Source organism: Excalfactoria chinensis, chromosome 20, assembly GCF_039878825.1.
Source record: "Excalfactoria chinensis isolate bCotChi1 chromosome 20, bCotChi1.hap2, whole genome shotgun sequence".
Classification (NCBI taxonomy): Eukaryota; Metazoa; Chordata; class Aves; order Galliformes; family Phasianidae; genus Excalfactoria; species Excalfactoria chinensis.
The window spans coordinates 2,515,919-2,529,358 of NC_092844.1; the positions used below are offsets into that span (position 1 = coordinate 2,515,919).

The window sequence follows — 13,440 nt, forward strand, 5'->3', positions numbered from 1 at the left end:
AGAGCGACCCCAAGATGGAGGATGCGGTGACAATAGGGTTGGATGCTGCGCACCCCAAACAGCTCCTGAAATCAACCATATATGACCCCAAAAGCCATTTAATTAACACAGCTGCAGGATGGGCGGTCACGCGTCCTTGGCCAGCTCCTCTATGGCTCTCCGCAGCTGCGAGGGGAAGGAGGAATTGGGATGGGTGCTCATGTCCCCTCATGCCCCCCACCCCCTGTTCACCCAATGTCCCTGCTGGCACCTCGGTGCGTGTGACAGCCCCCACCAGCTCCCCGTAGTGGGTGACGAAGATACGCTGCAGCTTCAGCAGCTCGAAGAGGTGATGTGCCTGCAAAGAGCGGGGACACAGCCTCAATTTCTCTGGGCTGGGGGGGCCCGTTGTCACCTGTCCCCCCACCCCAAACCTGGTGCAGTGAGGTCCACGGTGACAGCTGCAGTACGATGGGCTCGATGGCACAGTCCTCCCCGAGCGTCCCCGTGGAGGCTGGCTGCAGTGGGATGGAGAAGGTGATACACTGCATGTTTGGGTGGGAAAATGGCTCTTTTGGGTGCAGTGGGTGCCCCAGACTCACCTTCTCCTGCAGCGGCCCTGGGGGTGCCTGTGGGTGCTCGTGGCTCTGCAGGAAGGTGACCAGTTTGGCGCGGCTGATGGTGCCCAGCAGTGTGGGTGACCCTGTGGGGACAGGAGCCAGGTGAGGTGACCACGAGGCCACCAGGTGAGATGTCCCTATGGCCACCAGACCCCTGCACACCTACCCCCCCTACCTTTGCTCTCCACCACCGGGTATTCTTTATCAGTGCTGGCATTGAGGGCCGCCAGCACCTCCTCAAAGCCATCATCCTTGGCCACGGCCACAACCTGCTGCTCCATGAACTCCTTCACCACCACCTGATAGGAACTGGAGAACAGGGACAAAAAAAGCCCTGATTTTTGCTGGGGGACTCCTCCAAAGCACGACCTGTGGGGATACTCACGCTATGTGCCGGCTGCGGATGCGGGGCAGGTAGGGCAGCTTCTTGACAATGATGGTGCCATCATAGAAGGAGGGCTGGCACTTCTGGGTGATGGCATTGGCCACCAGCACAGCCAGAACCACGGGCAGCACGTGGGCCATGTGGCCAGTGGCCTCACACACCAGCAGGGCGGTGGAGACGGAGTAGGTGACGGCACCCGAAAAGGCAGCAGCGCCTATGGCACGAGACAGTGGTGGCCATTGGCACAAGGATTGGGGTGGCCCCGCTGTCCTCACCCCAAGTGTCACCCACTTACCAGCCAGTGCGTATCCACTGGGAACAATGGGGTAGGCTGTGCCCTCTGTGCGGATGCCACGGGGGAAGAGCAAAGCCAACACCTCCCCATGCAACCGCCCTATGGCCGCTCCTGTGGGGTTGGGGAGGGGGGAGAGAGAGAAGCCCAAGGACCACCCCCCAAAAAAGACAGAGCTGTGGCATCCCCACACACTGCCACATCTGAGGGTTGGAAACAACACCAAGACCCCCTCAATGGGACCAGGTGCAGCCCCCAGTGCTGGATGCTATTCCCTTATCCAGCACACATCAAAATGGCTCAGATATCCCCCTGTAGTCACCCCAAGATTATATGTGCCTCAAGAGCCAGATGCATCCCTGTGCCCCCAGTGTATCAGATGCCAACCCCCTAATCTCCTTCCCACCCCTAATGTGTTGGATGCACCCCATGCCCCCCCAGGACCCCATGCAGCCCAGGGCTGGGTGCCCCCCAGAAGTGAGGCAGGACCCCCCAAACTCACCATAGATGAAGACAGGCATGAAGTACCCGGCAGGCAAGGGCAGGGTGGTGGCCAGGGTCAGCATCCAGAACTGATGGGCACATAGAACACATGGGAATGGGGACAGCACATGGGAATGGGGACAGCACACGGGAATGGGGACAGCACACGGGAATGGGGACAGCAGGTTGTGGTGTGGGGCTGGGCAAACAACGAGGTACCTTCATCAGCAGGAAGAAGACCAAAGTACCGAAGATGGTGGCTGAGGGGTGGCACCATTCCTGCCAAAGCCCCCGTGGGTCCCCCAGCTGGGTGGTGGCCATTGAAGAGTTCTGGGCCAGCACAAACCAGGAGCGGTTGTCGAAGAGAGAGATGAGGTGCTCCTTCATGGACAGCTGAATAGACAGACAAATGGTGTGGGTGTGGGGGCAGGTGGGGGCTGATGGAAAACCCCCCAGCCCTGCTCACCCTGGAGGCCATGAGCTGGCCCAAGCCTGGAGGGAAGGTGATGGACGCCAGCAGCAGCACCACCAGTGCTGTGTACAGGGGCTTGCTGTGGGAAGAGGGGCGGATGAGACAGATGGATGCACCTGGGGGGCAACACAGACACAGTAGGGGACACAAAGACACAATGAGTGGGACAGACGGACACAGGGGGGGACACAGAGATGTATAGGGGTGGGCACACGTTTGGGTGCACGGCACGGACACACGGGACGCACTCGGTGGCCAGCAGCCTCCCTGTCAGCCGGTTCTCCTTGACGGCCGCCAGCAGCCAGCGCTGGCAGAAGAGGTAAGCACAGGCAATGGCTCCGCAGATGGCCCTGGGGAGGAGATGGCAGTGTGTGCAGATAGAGATGGGCAGGGTGTGAATATGGGCAGGGAAGTGGGAAGGATACGGGCAGGATTTAGGCAGGGTATGGGCACTGTGAGGGCAAGGTATGGGCTGGAGCCTGTCCCCAACAGGTCCCTCTTTACCCCAAAATCACAAAGAAGAACATCTCTGGCAGGTCAAAAGGGAAATCAATCTTGAGGTCAGTCTTAAAGAGAGCGGCGATGGTCTCTGGAGAGGAAGGAAGGAGCAAATGGATTTTGTATCTGGGGGGCAAAAGACACAGCAGTGCTGCTCCCTGCCCTGCCTTGCCTTGCTCGCTGTTGAAGACAGCAAGGAGGCGAAACATGAAGGCACCACAAGTAGCAGCGAAAAACCCACGCCAGTAATCCCGCACGGCAAAGTGGGACGACATCACCTCGATGCTGAACAGCACCCCTGCAAAAAGAACTCACTCAGATCTGGGGGTCCCTTCTCATGGCAAAGGGGCTGTGCGGTCACTCACCGCTGATGGGAGCCCCGAAAACAGTGGCCACGCCAACAGCTTGAGCAGCCACCAGCATCTCGTTCTGCTTGAATTTGTCCTGTGGAGAAAATGGTTTAACCCGAATGTTTTGGGTCCGGAGAGAAAACTGGTTGAAAACAATATGCCAGCATTGCCACCACCTCATACTCCCTTATCACCGAGGTCCGCATCTTCCCCAGGTAAGCTGCAGCCATGGAGGAGAGGTGGACAAAGGGACCCTGGGGATATGGGGGGGACACGGCGCTGAGTGGGCTCGGTGCTGAGCCTGGGTTGAAATCCCTGCTGGAATCCCCTGCTCACCAGCTTGCCGAGGAACACGGTGCTGCCAGCAGAAAGGGTGCAGGTCAGCCCCACCACTTTGGCCCCGAAATTTCTGATGGCCAAGTATTCCTCCAGCTCCACGCCGCTCAGGATGGTCTTGAGCTCAGGGATGCCAGAGCCTTGGGGGGGGAGAAGAGCTCTGAGTTGGATGGGGGGGAATCCAAGATTGGAGGGGCCTCCAAGTACTGGGGGCTCCAAGTGTGGAGAGCTGCAGGTTTGAAGGCTCCAAGTTGTGAGAGTTCCAAATTTGGTTTGTAAATTCCACATTGGAGGTCCCCAAAGTTTTGGGGGACTCCCATTGTTTGAGGGCTCCAAGATTTGTCGGCTCCAAGTTTTAAAGATAACCTGCAATGGGGAGGGTTTGGGGAGTGCCAGGGGTCCCCGCTCACCTCCTGAATGGGGTGTGATGCTGTTGGCAAAGCCAGTGGAGAAGGCTGTCAGAGCCACGGGGTAGATGGTCCACGAGAGGTACTTGAGCACCAAATAATCACCGACTTCCTGGTACAGCCACCGATGGGCTGGAGGAGAGGTGCTGGGAGAGGAGATGCCCCAACAGCCCCCCAACAGCTTCCCCCAGTTTTCAGGTTGTCCCCGAAAAAAGGGGGATGCTGCAGCCCCTCCTTACCCTCGTAGAGCCTGAAGATGATGAGGTCCATCATGAAGCTGATAGTGGCCATGAGGACCCCCAGGACAAAGAGGAAATACCAGTCCTCTCCCACACGGAAGAGCAGCCCCTTCACCACCTCCAGGCACCCTGCAGAACCGGGGTGGGGGCAACAGGCTGCTAAACCCCCCCCAGGAGATCCCCAAACCAACTCAGTGTGCCCAGAACTAGGGGGAGGGGTCTCACCTCGCAGCCTCCTGCGGGCTTTGGGGCAGGGCCTCCAGCTGTTCTCCGACACCAAAACCTTCTCCTCTTCCTGCTGCAGACTGGGGGGCTCCATCCTGGGAGCGTTATGGGGGTCTGGGGCTGCTCGGCTTGATGCTGCCGGCTGTGCCAGCACCGGAGTAGAAATGAGTTTGCAAACAAGTTCATTAAAAACGACCTTGACAAGGTGGCCAGACCTGTGCAGGCTGGAGCCAGCCAGAGCAACAAGGGAAGGGTTTCAGCCTCTGAATACGCCCCATGAGGGGAGGAAGGGGGGAAGGGGGACACATCCAGCCCCAGCCAAGGGGGCATTGAGGAGCAACGCTGGGCTGCGATGCTCTGAGCATCTCCATGCATGTGGACAGCCAGGGGTGACTCAGGCGCCTGCCGGAATTACTCAGCACAGAGGGGGGGCTGCTCACATTACACCCCCTGCATTTTTTGGCAGGGCCGTCTGGCGGGTCAGCGCAGGGAATAAAGCCTTACATGGTCTGCTCTGCCGAGCCACTCGCAGAGCCTTCCTTTTCTACCCCAAAATGCGGCCTCGTCTGCCCTGGGGTGGGAGGGAAGCTCCAAAGGATGCGGATTTTACACCCCCTCCCCAGATTCCTGCATGGAGTTGATAGTTTGGATTATCACTCCCCACACAAGGAGCCCTAAGACTGGAGCTCCCCAAAACCCCCATCCTGGAGACGGTGGGTGTAGGGTGGGGGCGAGCATCATGGCCCCCAGCCCATTGCTTTATCCTGGTGGGCAGGAACGCCAGCAGTGGAATCAGGTTCCCCCCCCACCACGGCCAGGATGGGGAGGAGCCGAAAGGGGGGAGAGAGGAAAAAATTTCCACGGCGCCCAGAGTGATGTAGCAGGACCTAAATTTAGCTGGTTTTACAAGAGGTCTGGAAGGTGGCCGAGAGCCAAACGGGCCTTTATAAGCTCCGTGGCCGCCCCGGAGACAGCCGGTGCCGCTGGGTGAGGAGGTGCCATTGGCCTCTTTGACCTGCTCTGGAGTGGATGAACTTGAAATCCTCCTCAGCTTTCAGGTCGGAGCACAGCTTCATCCACCACAGCCGCTCCTCGTCGCCTGCTTGTCCTATGGAGCTATTTGGGAGCTTCGCAAGGCCTCAAGAGACGATGGGCTTCCAAGGCAAGTCCCTACAATGGGATCTCCGGGGGTCCCGTTGCACTCCAAGGTCACCCCAAGGAGGGTGGAGGGCTTGGATTCGATGCGGAGCTGTGGGAAATTAAGTCGTTTTCAGAGGGAATTATTGGGGAGGGGGGGGATGGGGATGAGCTGACCCCTGTGCTGCCCTGCAGCTCGGCCTGGCACCAGCGGCAAAGTGAAGACCCTGGGCAACACCTACCAGTTCACAGTGGATGTCAGCGACTTCGCCCCCGAGGACATCATCGTCACCACCTCCAACAACCACATTGAGGTGCACGCCGAGAAGGTGAGCGCGCCCTCAAGCACCCCACAGCACCACCCCAATGCCACCCAGGGGATGCGGGCACCCCCCGGACCCCCACCCAGCTATCACAACATCCCCACAGTCCCAGCAGTCACCAATTGAGCACTGAAGTCACCATTTCCTCCTCTTCTTTTTTTTGCCCTTTATTTTTGCTGCAGTGTCCCCACACACCTTAAATCTGAGCTCCCCAGAAGGCAGCTCCCCAAAGCAGCACCTTTGTTCCCCCCAGCTGCCAGCCCCAGGTGACTCACATCCCACCAACAAACCCGCAGGGAGATGATAAATATTAACACCACACACAAGGCGACACCGCCAGCCTCACCCAAGGGCAAAGGAACAAAGCACTCCTGTCCCTCCTGCAGCCTAAAATCACCCCCTTTTTCCCCTCTCCCAGCTGGCCGGGGATGGCACCGTCATCAACACCTTCACCCATAAGTGCCAGCTGCCCGAGGATGTGGATCCCACATCGGTGTCGTCCTCGCTGGGGGACGACGGCACGCTGACCATCCGCGCCATCCGGCAGCCAGCGAAACACAGTGAGCACGTCCAGCAGACGTACCGGACTGAGATCAAAATCTGAGAGGCCGGGGATGGGCTTTTCCCCTGCCCTGTGGGCGGCATGCAGGGTGCTCCCTTCTTTATCTAGCTGTCTGTCTGCTCCCCGGCAAGCTGGCTGCCACCCTACTGGTTCGGGATGGAGGGGATGGGAGCGCTCCCCGCAGGCTCCCCAGCAGGTATGAGGGGTGAAACCTGCACATCCCTCACTGCAGAACCCCCCTCTGAGAGACTGCAGGCTCCAGATGCTGTCATTCTGGGGCTGGATTGGGAAGACCTGGAGGTCCCACAGCAGTCGTGGTGGTGATGGCGGGTTGGCCTGCAGGATGGATACGAGGAGTGAGCCCTTCCCCGACCCTCCACTGGAGCTTTTCTTTGTATATACAGCTTGTACTGGGTTGTGAGAGATTGTTGAGAGCTGCCGTCTCCTCCTTTCATTCTTTGGCTTTTCTGATGTTTCTTCCCCAAAACGGACGGAGTTAAAGGGACAGAGCAGCTGCAGGTTCAGCCCTGACGGGTACCTCAGTAGCAGGGACCACCTGGATGCAGACAAGAAGCTGTCCCCAGCATCCCCGCTCCATGCCCACCTCCTTGTTTATTTCCAGTCCCAGTGACTCACTTCTTCCTGGCCGCTCTATTTCTAAGCCCTTCCCTCAGCAGCTCGGCTGCCAGCCCACCTGGAAGGTCACCAAACCCTCTCCTCCTTTTGCCCATCAGCAGACCCTAGACGGCAGCAGGCTGGGGGCAGCGAGGCTGCCAAACCCAGTGTTCCTTCCTTTGTGGGACCAAACGCTTCCCCGAAGCCACTCCGTGTGTACAAACACAGCACGGGGCTGTTTATAGCGACCACACAGCTCATGTTACCTTGGCACGGCTGTGAGGTCGGCTTGTCCCATAACGGCTCGTGATCAGCACTGACATGCCTGTAATGCTACAAGGGCATTCGAAGGGATTGAGCTGCTGCCTTTGGCTGGTTTTATTTCAGCCCCACGCTCACCTCGGGCGAGGCAGGAGCTGCTGCAGGGCTTGGGGGGCTCCTTGCTGCGAGGAAAAACGTTTAAACAGTATCAAAAAAGCTCCCAAAGGGCCCGGCACAGCTCAGGGAATTGGAATCACACATCGATGGGGATGGGAGCAGCTGGATGGCATCCACTGTGCCCCCAAAACGCCACCCCACGGCAGCTGGCACCAACACTGCGGTCACACGGTGCCATCTAGTGGCGAGGGGTACAGATGGAAAACCCAGAGGGAGGAAAAAGGGGGTTTTCACCCCAAAGCTGCCTGGTTTTGGGGTGAGAATTGGGGAGGGTGTGAAAGGCAGCTCAGAGCTCCAAGGCTGAACCGGGCCCTTGATGGGCTCATTGCTGGCAGGCCGGCCGTGCTACAGCAGGCGGGCAGCATGAAGTACATGCTCGGCAGTGTCCAGGCTGTAGGGCTGTCTTTGCCTCACCAGCATCTCGTGGATAGAAGCTCCTCAGGCGGCCATCCCCGCACTACACCTTCCCTATGGAAACCAGCACAGAAAGTCAATGGGGTCGTACCAGACCCGAGCGACCCCCTCAGCCCCATCCGGCCCTTCACAGAGGAGCCCGCCTGGATGAGCCCAGCGCCTCTCACCACACAGAGCGTTACCTCAGGGCCTGCTCCATGTGGGCCCACCCGGCCACCATCACGGCGGCCTCGGCTCACCCTTATCCCCATGCTTAGAGACACCCAGCAGCCCCCATAGGCGCACAAGGGCACGATGCTGAGCAGCTGGGCCTTCACAGCGCCGCAGGACCCGGCCGACCACCCGCATCCCACCGCCCCCAACATGGCGACCGGAAAGGGGGGTGGGATGAACATATCACGTGACCGAGCGGGGCGCGCAGGCGCAGTGCCGCCGGCAGTGGGCGGGAAGGGGGGCGACGCCGCTTCCGCCCGCTGTCAAGATGGCGGCGCCCTTTGTCTGGGCCGTGTCACGGCGGTGATGTGAGGCCGCCGGGGGGGCCGCCATGGCAGGTAGGGAGCAGGGCGGGGGGCAGCGCCGGGGGGGGGCGGTGAGGAGACTCGATGTGAGGCTGGGAGCCTCATGGCTGCGCTCTGGGGGCGGGACTAGGAACAGGCCTTGGCTTTTGGGGTGCAGGTCCCCTCTGCGTTGAGCCCAGCCCTGAGGGGAGGCCCCGCGCTCGGCCTGGCTGCTGGCCGCCCTCGTGTGCGTTGTAAGCTGAGCACACAGGGTTGTGCTGCAGGAAGAAGCTCTGCTCCCAGTGCGGCACAGCTTCCCCTGCAGACTGTAGTGAGTCTCTTCTAGGTGTATGTTCGTGTGTATAGGGGACGGTTTAGGCAGATCTCGGTGCAAATCCTGCTGTTTGTGGCTGTCAAGTGATGCGTTTTGGGGACAGGTTTGTTGGCGTTGGGTTGGAAATGGTGCTGTGTTTTGGGAGAGGCAGAAGGAGACGCCGGGAGCATCATTGCTCAGAGCAGAGCAAAGCTGCAGCCTCCTCTGCTTTTCCTAATGGCTTCTGTCCACTCCTGAGCTGAGCAAACCGAGCACTAAACTGAGCAGTATCACCTTCCTGCAGGTTTCCTTTTGCTGCTCCTCTCCAAGGGCTGAATGCAATCAGGGCAAACCCGAGGCTGCAGAGCAAGGCAGAAGACTCCTGTAAGCTCATTGCTACGACCGGCTGCAGACAGGAGGAGGCTCCCTCGTCGCGCTGCGCGACCATCCGGTGCTCAGCAGCTGAAGGAACACTTTGTGTCTTGCAGCAGCTGCCCCAGTTGGACAGACCTGCCCAGCCCTGACCGAGTACGTGAGCTCCCACTGCCTGCAGATGCCTGCAGGGATCCCACCTTCCTGCTGACCCTCCGCCTTCTGCTTTCTTAGGATTCCCGGCTTCGTTCTGTGCCCCTTCTGGGTTTTAGCACCTCCTCACTACATACAGCTTTGCTTTCTGCCCGCAGCCATGGATTTCCCCCAGCACAGCAGGCAGGTCTTGGAGCAGCTGAACCAGCTGCGGCAGCTGGGTTTGCTGTGTGACTGCACCTTCGTGGTGGATGGCATCAACTTCAAGGCCCACAAAGCCGTGCTGGCGGCGTGCAGCGAGTATTTCAGGATGCTCTTTGTGGACCAGAAGGAGGATGTGGTGCACCTGGACATCAGCAACGTGGCAGGTAGGACCTAAGGCTTCTGGAAATGCCACAGCCAGGTGGCTGGCACAAGGAAGAGCCTGCAGCGCGTGCTGTGTCTCCTGCAGGGTTGGGGCAGGTTTTGGAGTTCATGTACACGGCCAAGCTGAGCCTGAACCCTGACAATGTGGAAGATGTGCTGGCTGTGGCAGGGTTCCTCCAGATGCGGGAGATCGTCAACGCTTGCAATGCGCTCAAATCCCTCACAGTGCTGGCAGAAAGCCCCGTAGAGAGCCGGGAGCTCCTCACTGAGCTTGGTACGTAGCTTTCATGTCTTGCTTTGCCTCATCCAGCAAGCCACAGAGCCCCGGTGATGGAGTTTTCTTCCCTTGCAGGGGCTGAGAAGGGGATTGTTGAGGGCAAAACAGCAGCAGCAGGAACACAGGGGGATTCTGACAAACCAAAACAAGTTCCTCCCAACCAGGAGGGGAAGGAAGAGGCACCTGTGGTCACAGCAGCACAGCCCAAGGAGCCAGCAGAGCAACCAGATGCCAAAGAAGGCCCTGCAGAAGGTCAGCAGCCAGGAGGTGAGGTCTGAACTCCCGCTAGATCCCTGTACTGCTGCCCATTTCTTATTGGACGTGGCTGAGACGCTCTGCTGCTTGTAGGTGCAGACAGTGCTGCTGAAGCCGGCCCTGCTGCCACATCCCCCAGCTGCCTGCAGCCAGCAGAGAGCGAGGTGGGCAACAGCAGCCCCAAGGAGAAGGGCAGTGATGCTCCAAGCACTGAGGCAAGAGGTGAGTTGTGGTGAGCACAACAGCGGGGAGTTTGCTATTTTCCCTTCCTGGGAGTGGGGCAGGGTCTAAGCTGCGTCAGCTTAAACTTGGGCTTAGAGTAAGGAATTGCAGATGGGTTTTGTGTTTCTGATGCTGCTCTTGTTCCTTTGTGTCCCCGTTTTCTGAATGCATGCAGAGATGGAGCTGGAAGGGAAGGAAGAAGAGGGGGAAGCGATGGCGGAGGGCGAAGAGGAGTCTAAAATTCCTAAGGCAGCTCAATCCAAATTAGAAAGCAGAGAAAATGCTGAGGATCACGAATCAGGGAGCACAGACTCTGGACAGGAGAACTCGGGTGAAACGCGGCTGCTGCGTTCGGGTACTTACAGCGACAGGACCGAGTCGAAAGCCTACGGCTCCGTCACACACAAGTGTGAGGTGAGGGCGGCTGCAGCCACAGCGGGGTTCTGTTCTCAGTGCTGCCAGCATCACTGCGTGTGTCTCTGCCTGCAGGACTGCGGAAAGGAGTTCACCCACACCGGGAACTTCAAGCGGCACATCCGCATCCACACCGGCGAGAAACCTTTCTCCTGCAGGGAGTGCAATAAAGCCTTCTCAGACCCAGCTGCGTGCAAAGCCCACGAGAAGACACACAGGTATGGTGACAGCTGGCACCCGGCTCGGCTCTTGGCAGCAGAGATGGAGGTTGGTGGGGGATTGCTGTGCTGCTTCCCTCCCTGCCCCCCTCACCTGACAGCCCCGTGTGCCTCGCAGCCCGCTGAAGCCCTACGGCTGCGAGGAATGTGGGAAGAGCTACCGCCTCATCAGCCTGCTGAACCTGCACAAGAAGCGGCACACGGGGGAGGCCAAATACCGCTGTGACGACTGCGGGAAGCTCTTCACCACCTCGGGCAACCTCAAGCGGCACCAGCTGGTGCACAGCGGGGAAAAGCCCTACCAGTGCGACTACTGCGGGCGCTCCTTCTCTGACCCCACCTCCAAAATGCGGCACCTGGAGACCCACGACACCGACAAGGAGCACAAATGTCCCCACTGCGACAAGAAATTCAACCAAGTAAGCTGGGAGGGGGAGGGCTGGAGCTGTTACGGCTCAGTGCCCACCATGGGAGCTGCTGGGGGTGGTGGGGAGCTCTCTGCATCCTGATGTTTGTCCCCAGGTGGGGAACTTGAAAGCTCACTTGAAGATTCACATTGCGGATGGGCCCCTGAAGTGTCGGGAGTGCGGCAAGCAGTTCACCACCTCAGGTAGCAGGGGGTGGGTAGGTGGGGAGCTCCCAGAACAGGGTGTCCACTGGCAGTGGGGAACAGAGAAGGGTTTAAACCTCACACCCTGGGGCTGCTCCTGAAAGGAGCTGATCTGCGGGACAGAGGTGTCCCTCCCATCTTCCCAAGCCGTTGCAGAGTCCTTGCTGCATGCGGCACAGGGAGGGATGTGGGGATGCTCCGGTGTCCCCGTGCTGCTGTCTGAGATGCAGCTGCACGCAGGCAACCTGAAGCGGCACCTCCGGATCCACAGCGGGGAGAAGCCCTACGTCTGCGTGCACTGCCAGCGACAGTTTGCCGACCCCGGGGCGCTGCAGCGGCACGTCCGCATCCACACGGGTAGGGACACAACTCAGCCTCCGTGCTGCCTTTCCCCGGAGGGCTGAGGGGTTCCACGTTGGTTCCCCTTGTGGCTGAGCCCTCCTGCTGCCTCCCCAGGAGAGAAGCCGTGCCAGTGCCTGATCTGCGGGAAGGCGTTCACCCAAGCCAGCTCCCTCATTGCCCACGTGCGCCAGCACACGGGGGAGAAGCCTTACGTCTGTGAGCGCTGCGGCAAGAGGTGAGCGTCCTCCGTGGTGCCCTCCTTGCACACAGTGGTGCTGGGGCAGTGCCACCACTGCGTCCTCATCCCTGTCCCCTCCAGGTTCGTGCAGTCGAGCCAGCTGGCCAACCACATCCGGCACCACGACAACATCCGACCTCACAAGTGCACCGTCTGCAACAAAGCCTTCGTCAATGTGGGTGACCTCTCCAAACACATCATCATCCACACCGGTGAGTGCCCCCAGGGCTCCCCAGGCTGCCCCGTGTACCTGACCCATGGTTTACCTCCTGCTTCCTCTCTCGTCCCCAGGGGAGAAGCCGTTCCTCTGTGACAAATGCGGCCGTGGCTTTAACCGGGTGGACAACCTGCGCTCCCACGTCAAGACGGTGCACCAGGGCAAGGCGGGCATGAAGATCCTGGAGCCGGAGGATGGCAGCGAGCTCAACATTGTCACGGTGGCCTCAGATGACATGGTGACACTGGCCACCGAGGCACTGGCGGCCACTGCTGTCACGCAGCTCACAGGTGAGCTCAGGGCTTTGGCCGTGGGGCCCTTTGCTATGGGTCGAACCCCTCACAGGCTGAGTCTTGCCTGGCCCCGTGTCCTTGCAGCACCCTCAGCATCACTTCTCTCTTCCAGTGGTCCCCGTGGCAGCTGCAGTGACGGCAGATGAGACCGAAGCGCTTAAAGCGGAGATCACCAAAGCAGTGAAACAAGTGCAGGAAGCAGGTGAGGAGGGGAGGGGGCAGGCGTTGTGCTCACCTGGCTCCTGCTCTGCTATCATAACACCCGGGCCTCCTTTCTGCCCTTTGTAGACCCCAACACTCAGATCCTTTACGCCTGCGATTCCTGCGGGGAGAAATTCCTGGATGCCACCAGCCTGGCGCAGCACGTCCGCATCCACACGGCCCAGGCGCTCGTCATGTTCCAGGCTGACACGGACTTTTACCAGCAGTACGGGGCCGCTGCTGCCACCTGGCAGACCGAGCAGGTCATCCCTGCCACAGAGCTGCTCTTCCGCACCCGCGACAGCCCACAAGAGGCCCCCGCCGCCCCCCTGGCCCCTGTACCCCTTGCTGGGGAGGGCCAGGCGCCTGCTGAGTGACCCACCCCCTCCCCCTCGCCTTTATTTAAAGTCAGCTGCTTGGAAATGGTGTAAAAAGTGTATTTCTGGAAGGAAAGAGAGAAGGAATAAATTGCAATATTTTCTAAAGCGTGCTGGGGAATTCACTGCCTCTCGGATGGGTGCTGCAGGGGTAAGGAGGGAGCCCTGGGGGCTGGAGGGACTGAAATAGATGCCAACAGGTGTGGCTGGGTGCTCCCCCTGCTCAGGAGCCTTGAGGTCTCTTCCCATCTCTTCCTGCTGTTCAACAGTAGGGGGGGCAGCAAGGTAGGGCATGGGGTA

The 13,440-nt window shown here is 59.6% G+C and overlaps 3 protein-coding genes across 5 annotated transcripts; 2 read left to right on the forward strand and 1 right to left on the reverse strand.

Moving 5' to 3' along the window:
- Window positions 1–30: 30 nt before the first annotated feature.
- On the reverse strand, window positions 31–8,140 carry CLCNKA (chloride voltage-gated channel Ka). Its single transcript, XM_072354598.1, has 21 exons — window positions 7,958–8,140; window positions 7,192–7,256; window positions 4,287–4,441; window positions 4,062–4,190; window positions 3,826–3,954; window positions 3,416–3,555; window positions 3,256–3,333; window positions 3,095–3,173; window positions 2,902–3,027; window positions 2,736–2,820; window positions 2,480–2,581; window positions 2,226–2,310; window positions 1,979–2,152; window positions 1,779–1,848; window positions 1,280–1,390; window positions 985–1,198; window positions 775–908; window positions 582–682; window positions 414–497; window positions 251–337; window positions 31–165 (listed from the first exon to the last, which is right to left on the reverse strand). Exons 1-21 carry the CDS (start codon window positions 8,138–8,140, stop codon window positions 127–129), a joined length of 2,370 nt encoding a protein of 789 aa, XP_072210699.1. The 3' UTR covers window positions 31–126.
- On the forward strand, window positions 5,174–6,976 carry HSPB7 (heat shock protein family B (small) member 7). The gene is made up of 3 exons (XM_072354289.1): window positions 5,174–5,448; window positions 5,619–5,752; window positions 6,165–6,976. Exons 1-3 carry the CDS (start codon window positions 5,316–5,318, stop codon window positions 6,348–6,350), a joined length of 453 nt encoding a protein of 150 aa, XP_072210390.1. The 5' UTR covers window positions 5,174–5,315; the 3' UTR covers window positions 6,351–6,976.
- Window positions 8,141–8,218: 78 nt separating the features above from the next.
- On the forward strand, window positions 8,219–13,251 carry ZBTB17 (zinc finger and BTB domain containing 17). Of its 3 annotated transcripts, XM_072354204.1 has the most exons (17): window positions 8,219–8,326; window positions 8,890–8,969; window positions 9,074–9,113; window positions 9,269–9,478; window positions 9,562–9,750; window positions 9,829–10,020; window positions 10,102–10,230; window positions 10,406–10,644; window positions 10,720–10,862; window positions 10,981–11,281; window positions 11,385–11,472; window positions 11,713–11,829; window positions 11,929–12,049; window positions 12,134–12,264; window positions 12,344–12,559; window positions 12,675–12,764; window positions 12,851–13,251. In XM_072354204.1, the coding sequence occupies exons 4-17, from the start codon at window positions 9,271–9,273 to the stop codon at window positions 13,138–13,140; spliced, it is 2,454 nt and encodes an 817-aa protein (XP_072210305.1). In that variant the 5' UTR covers window positions 8,219–8,326; window positions 8,890–8,969; window positions 9,074–9,113; window positions 9,269–9,270; the 3' UTR covers window positions 13,141–13,251. The 3 variants fall into 3 exon arrangements, with proteins under 3 accessions (XP_072210305.1, XP_072210304.1, XP_072210306.1); XM_072354203.1 differs by having other exon boundaries at window positions 8,890–9,113; XM_072354205.1 differs by having other exon boundaries at window positions 8,890–9,113; window positions 9,829–10,005.
- The last annotated feature ends 189 nt before the right edge of the window (window positions 13,252–13,440 follow it).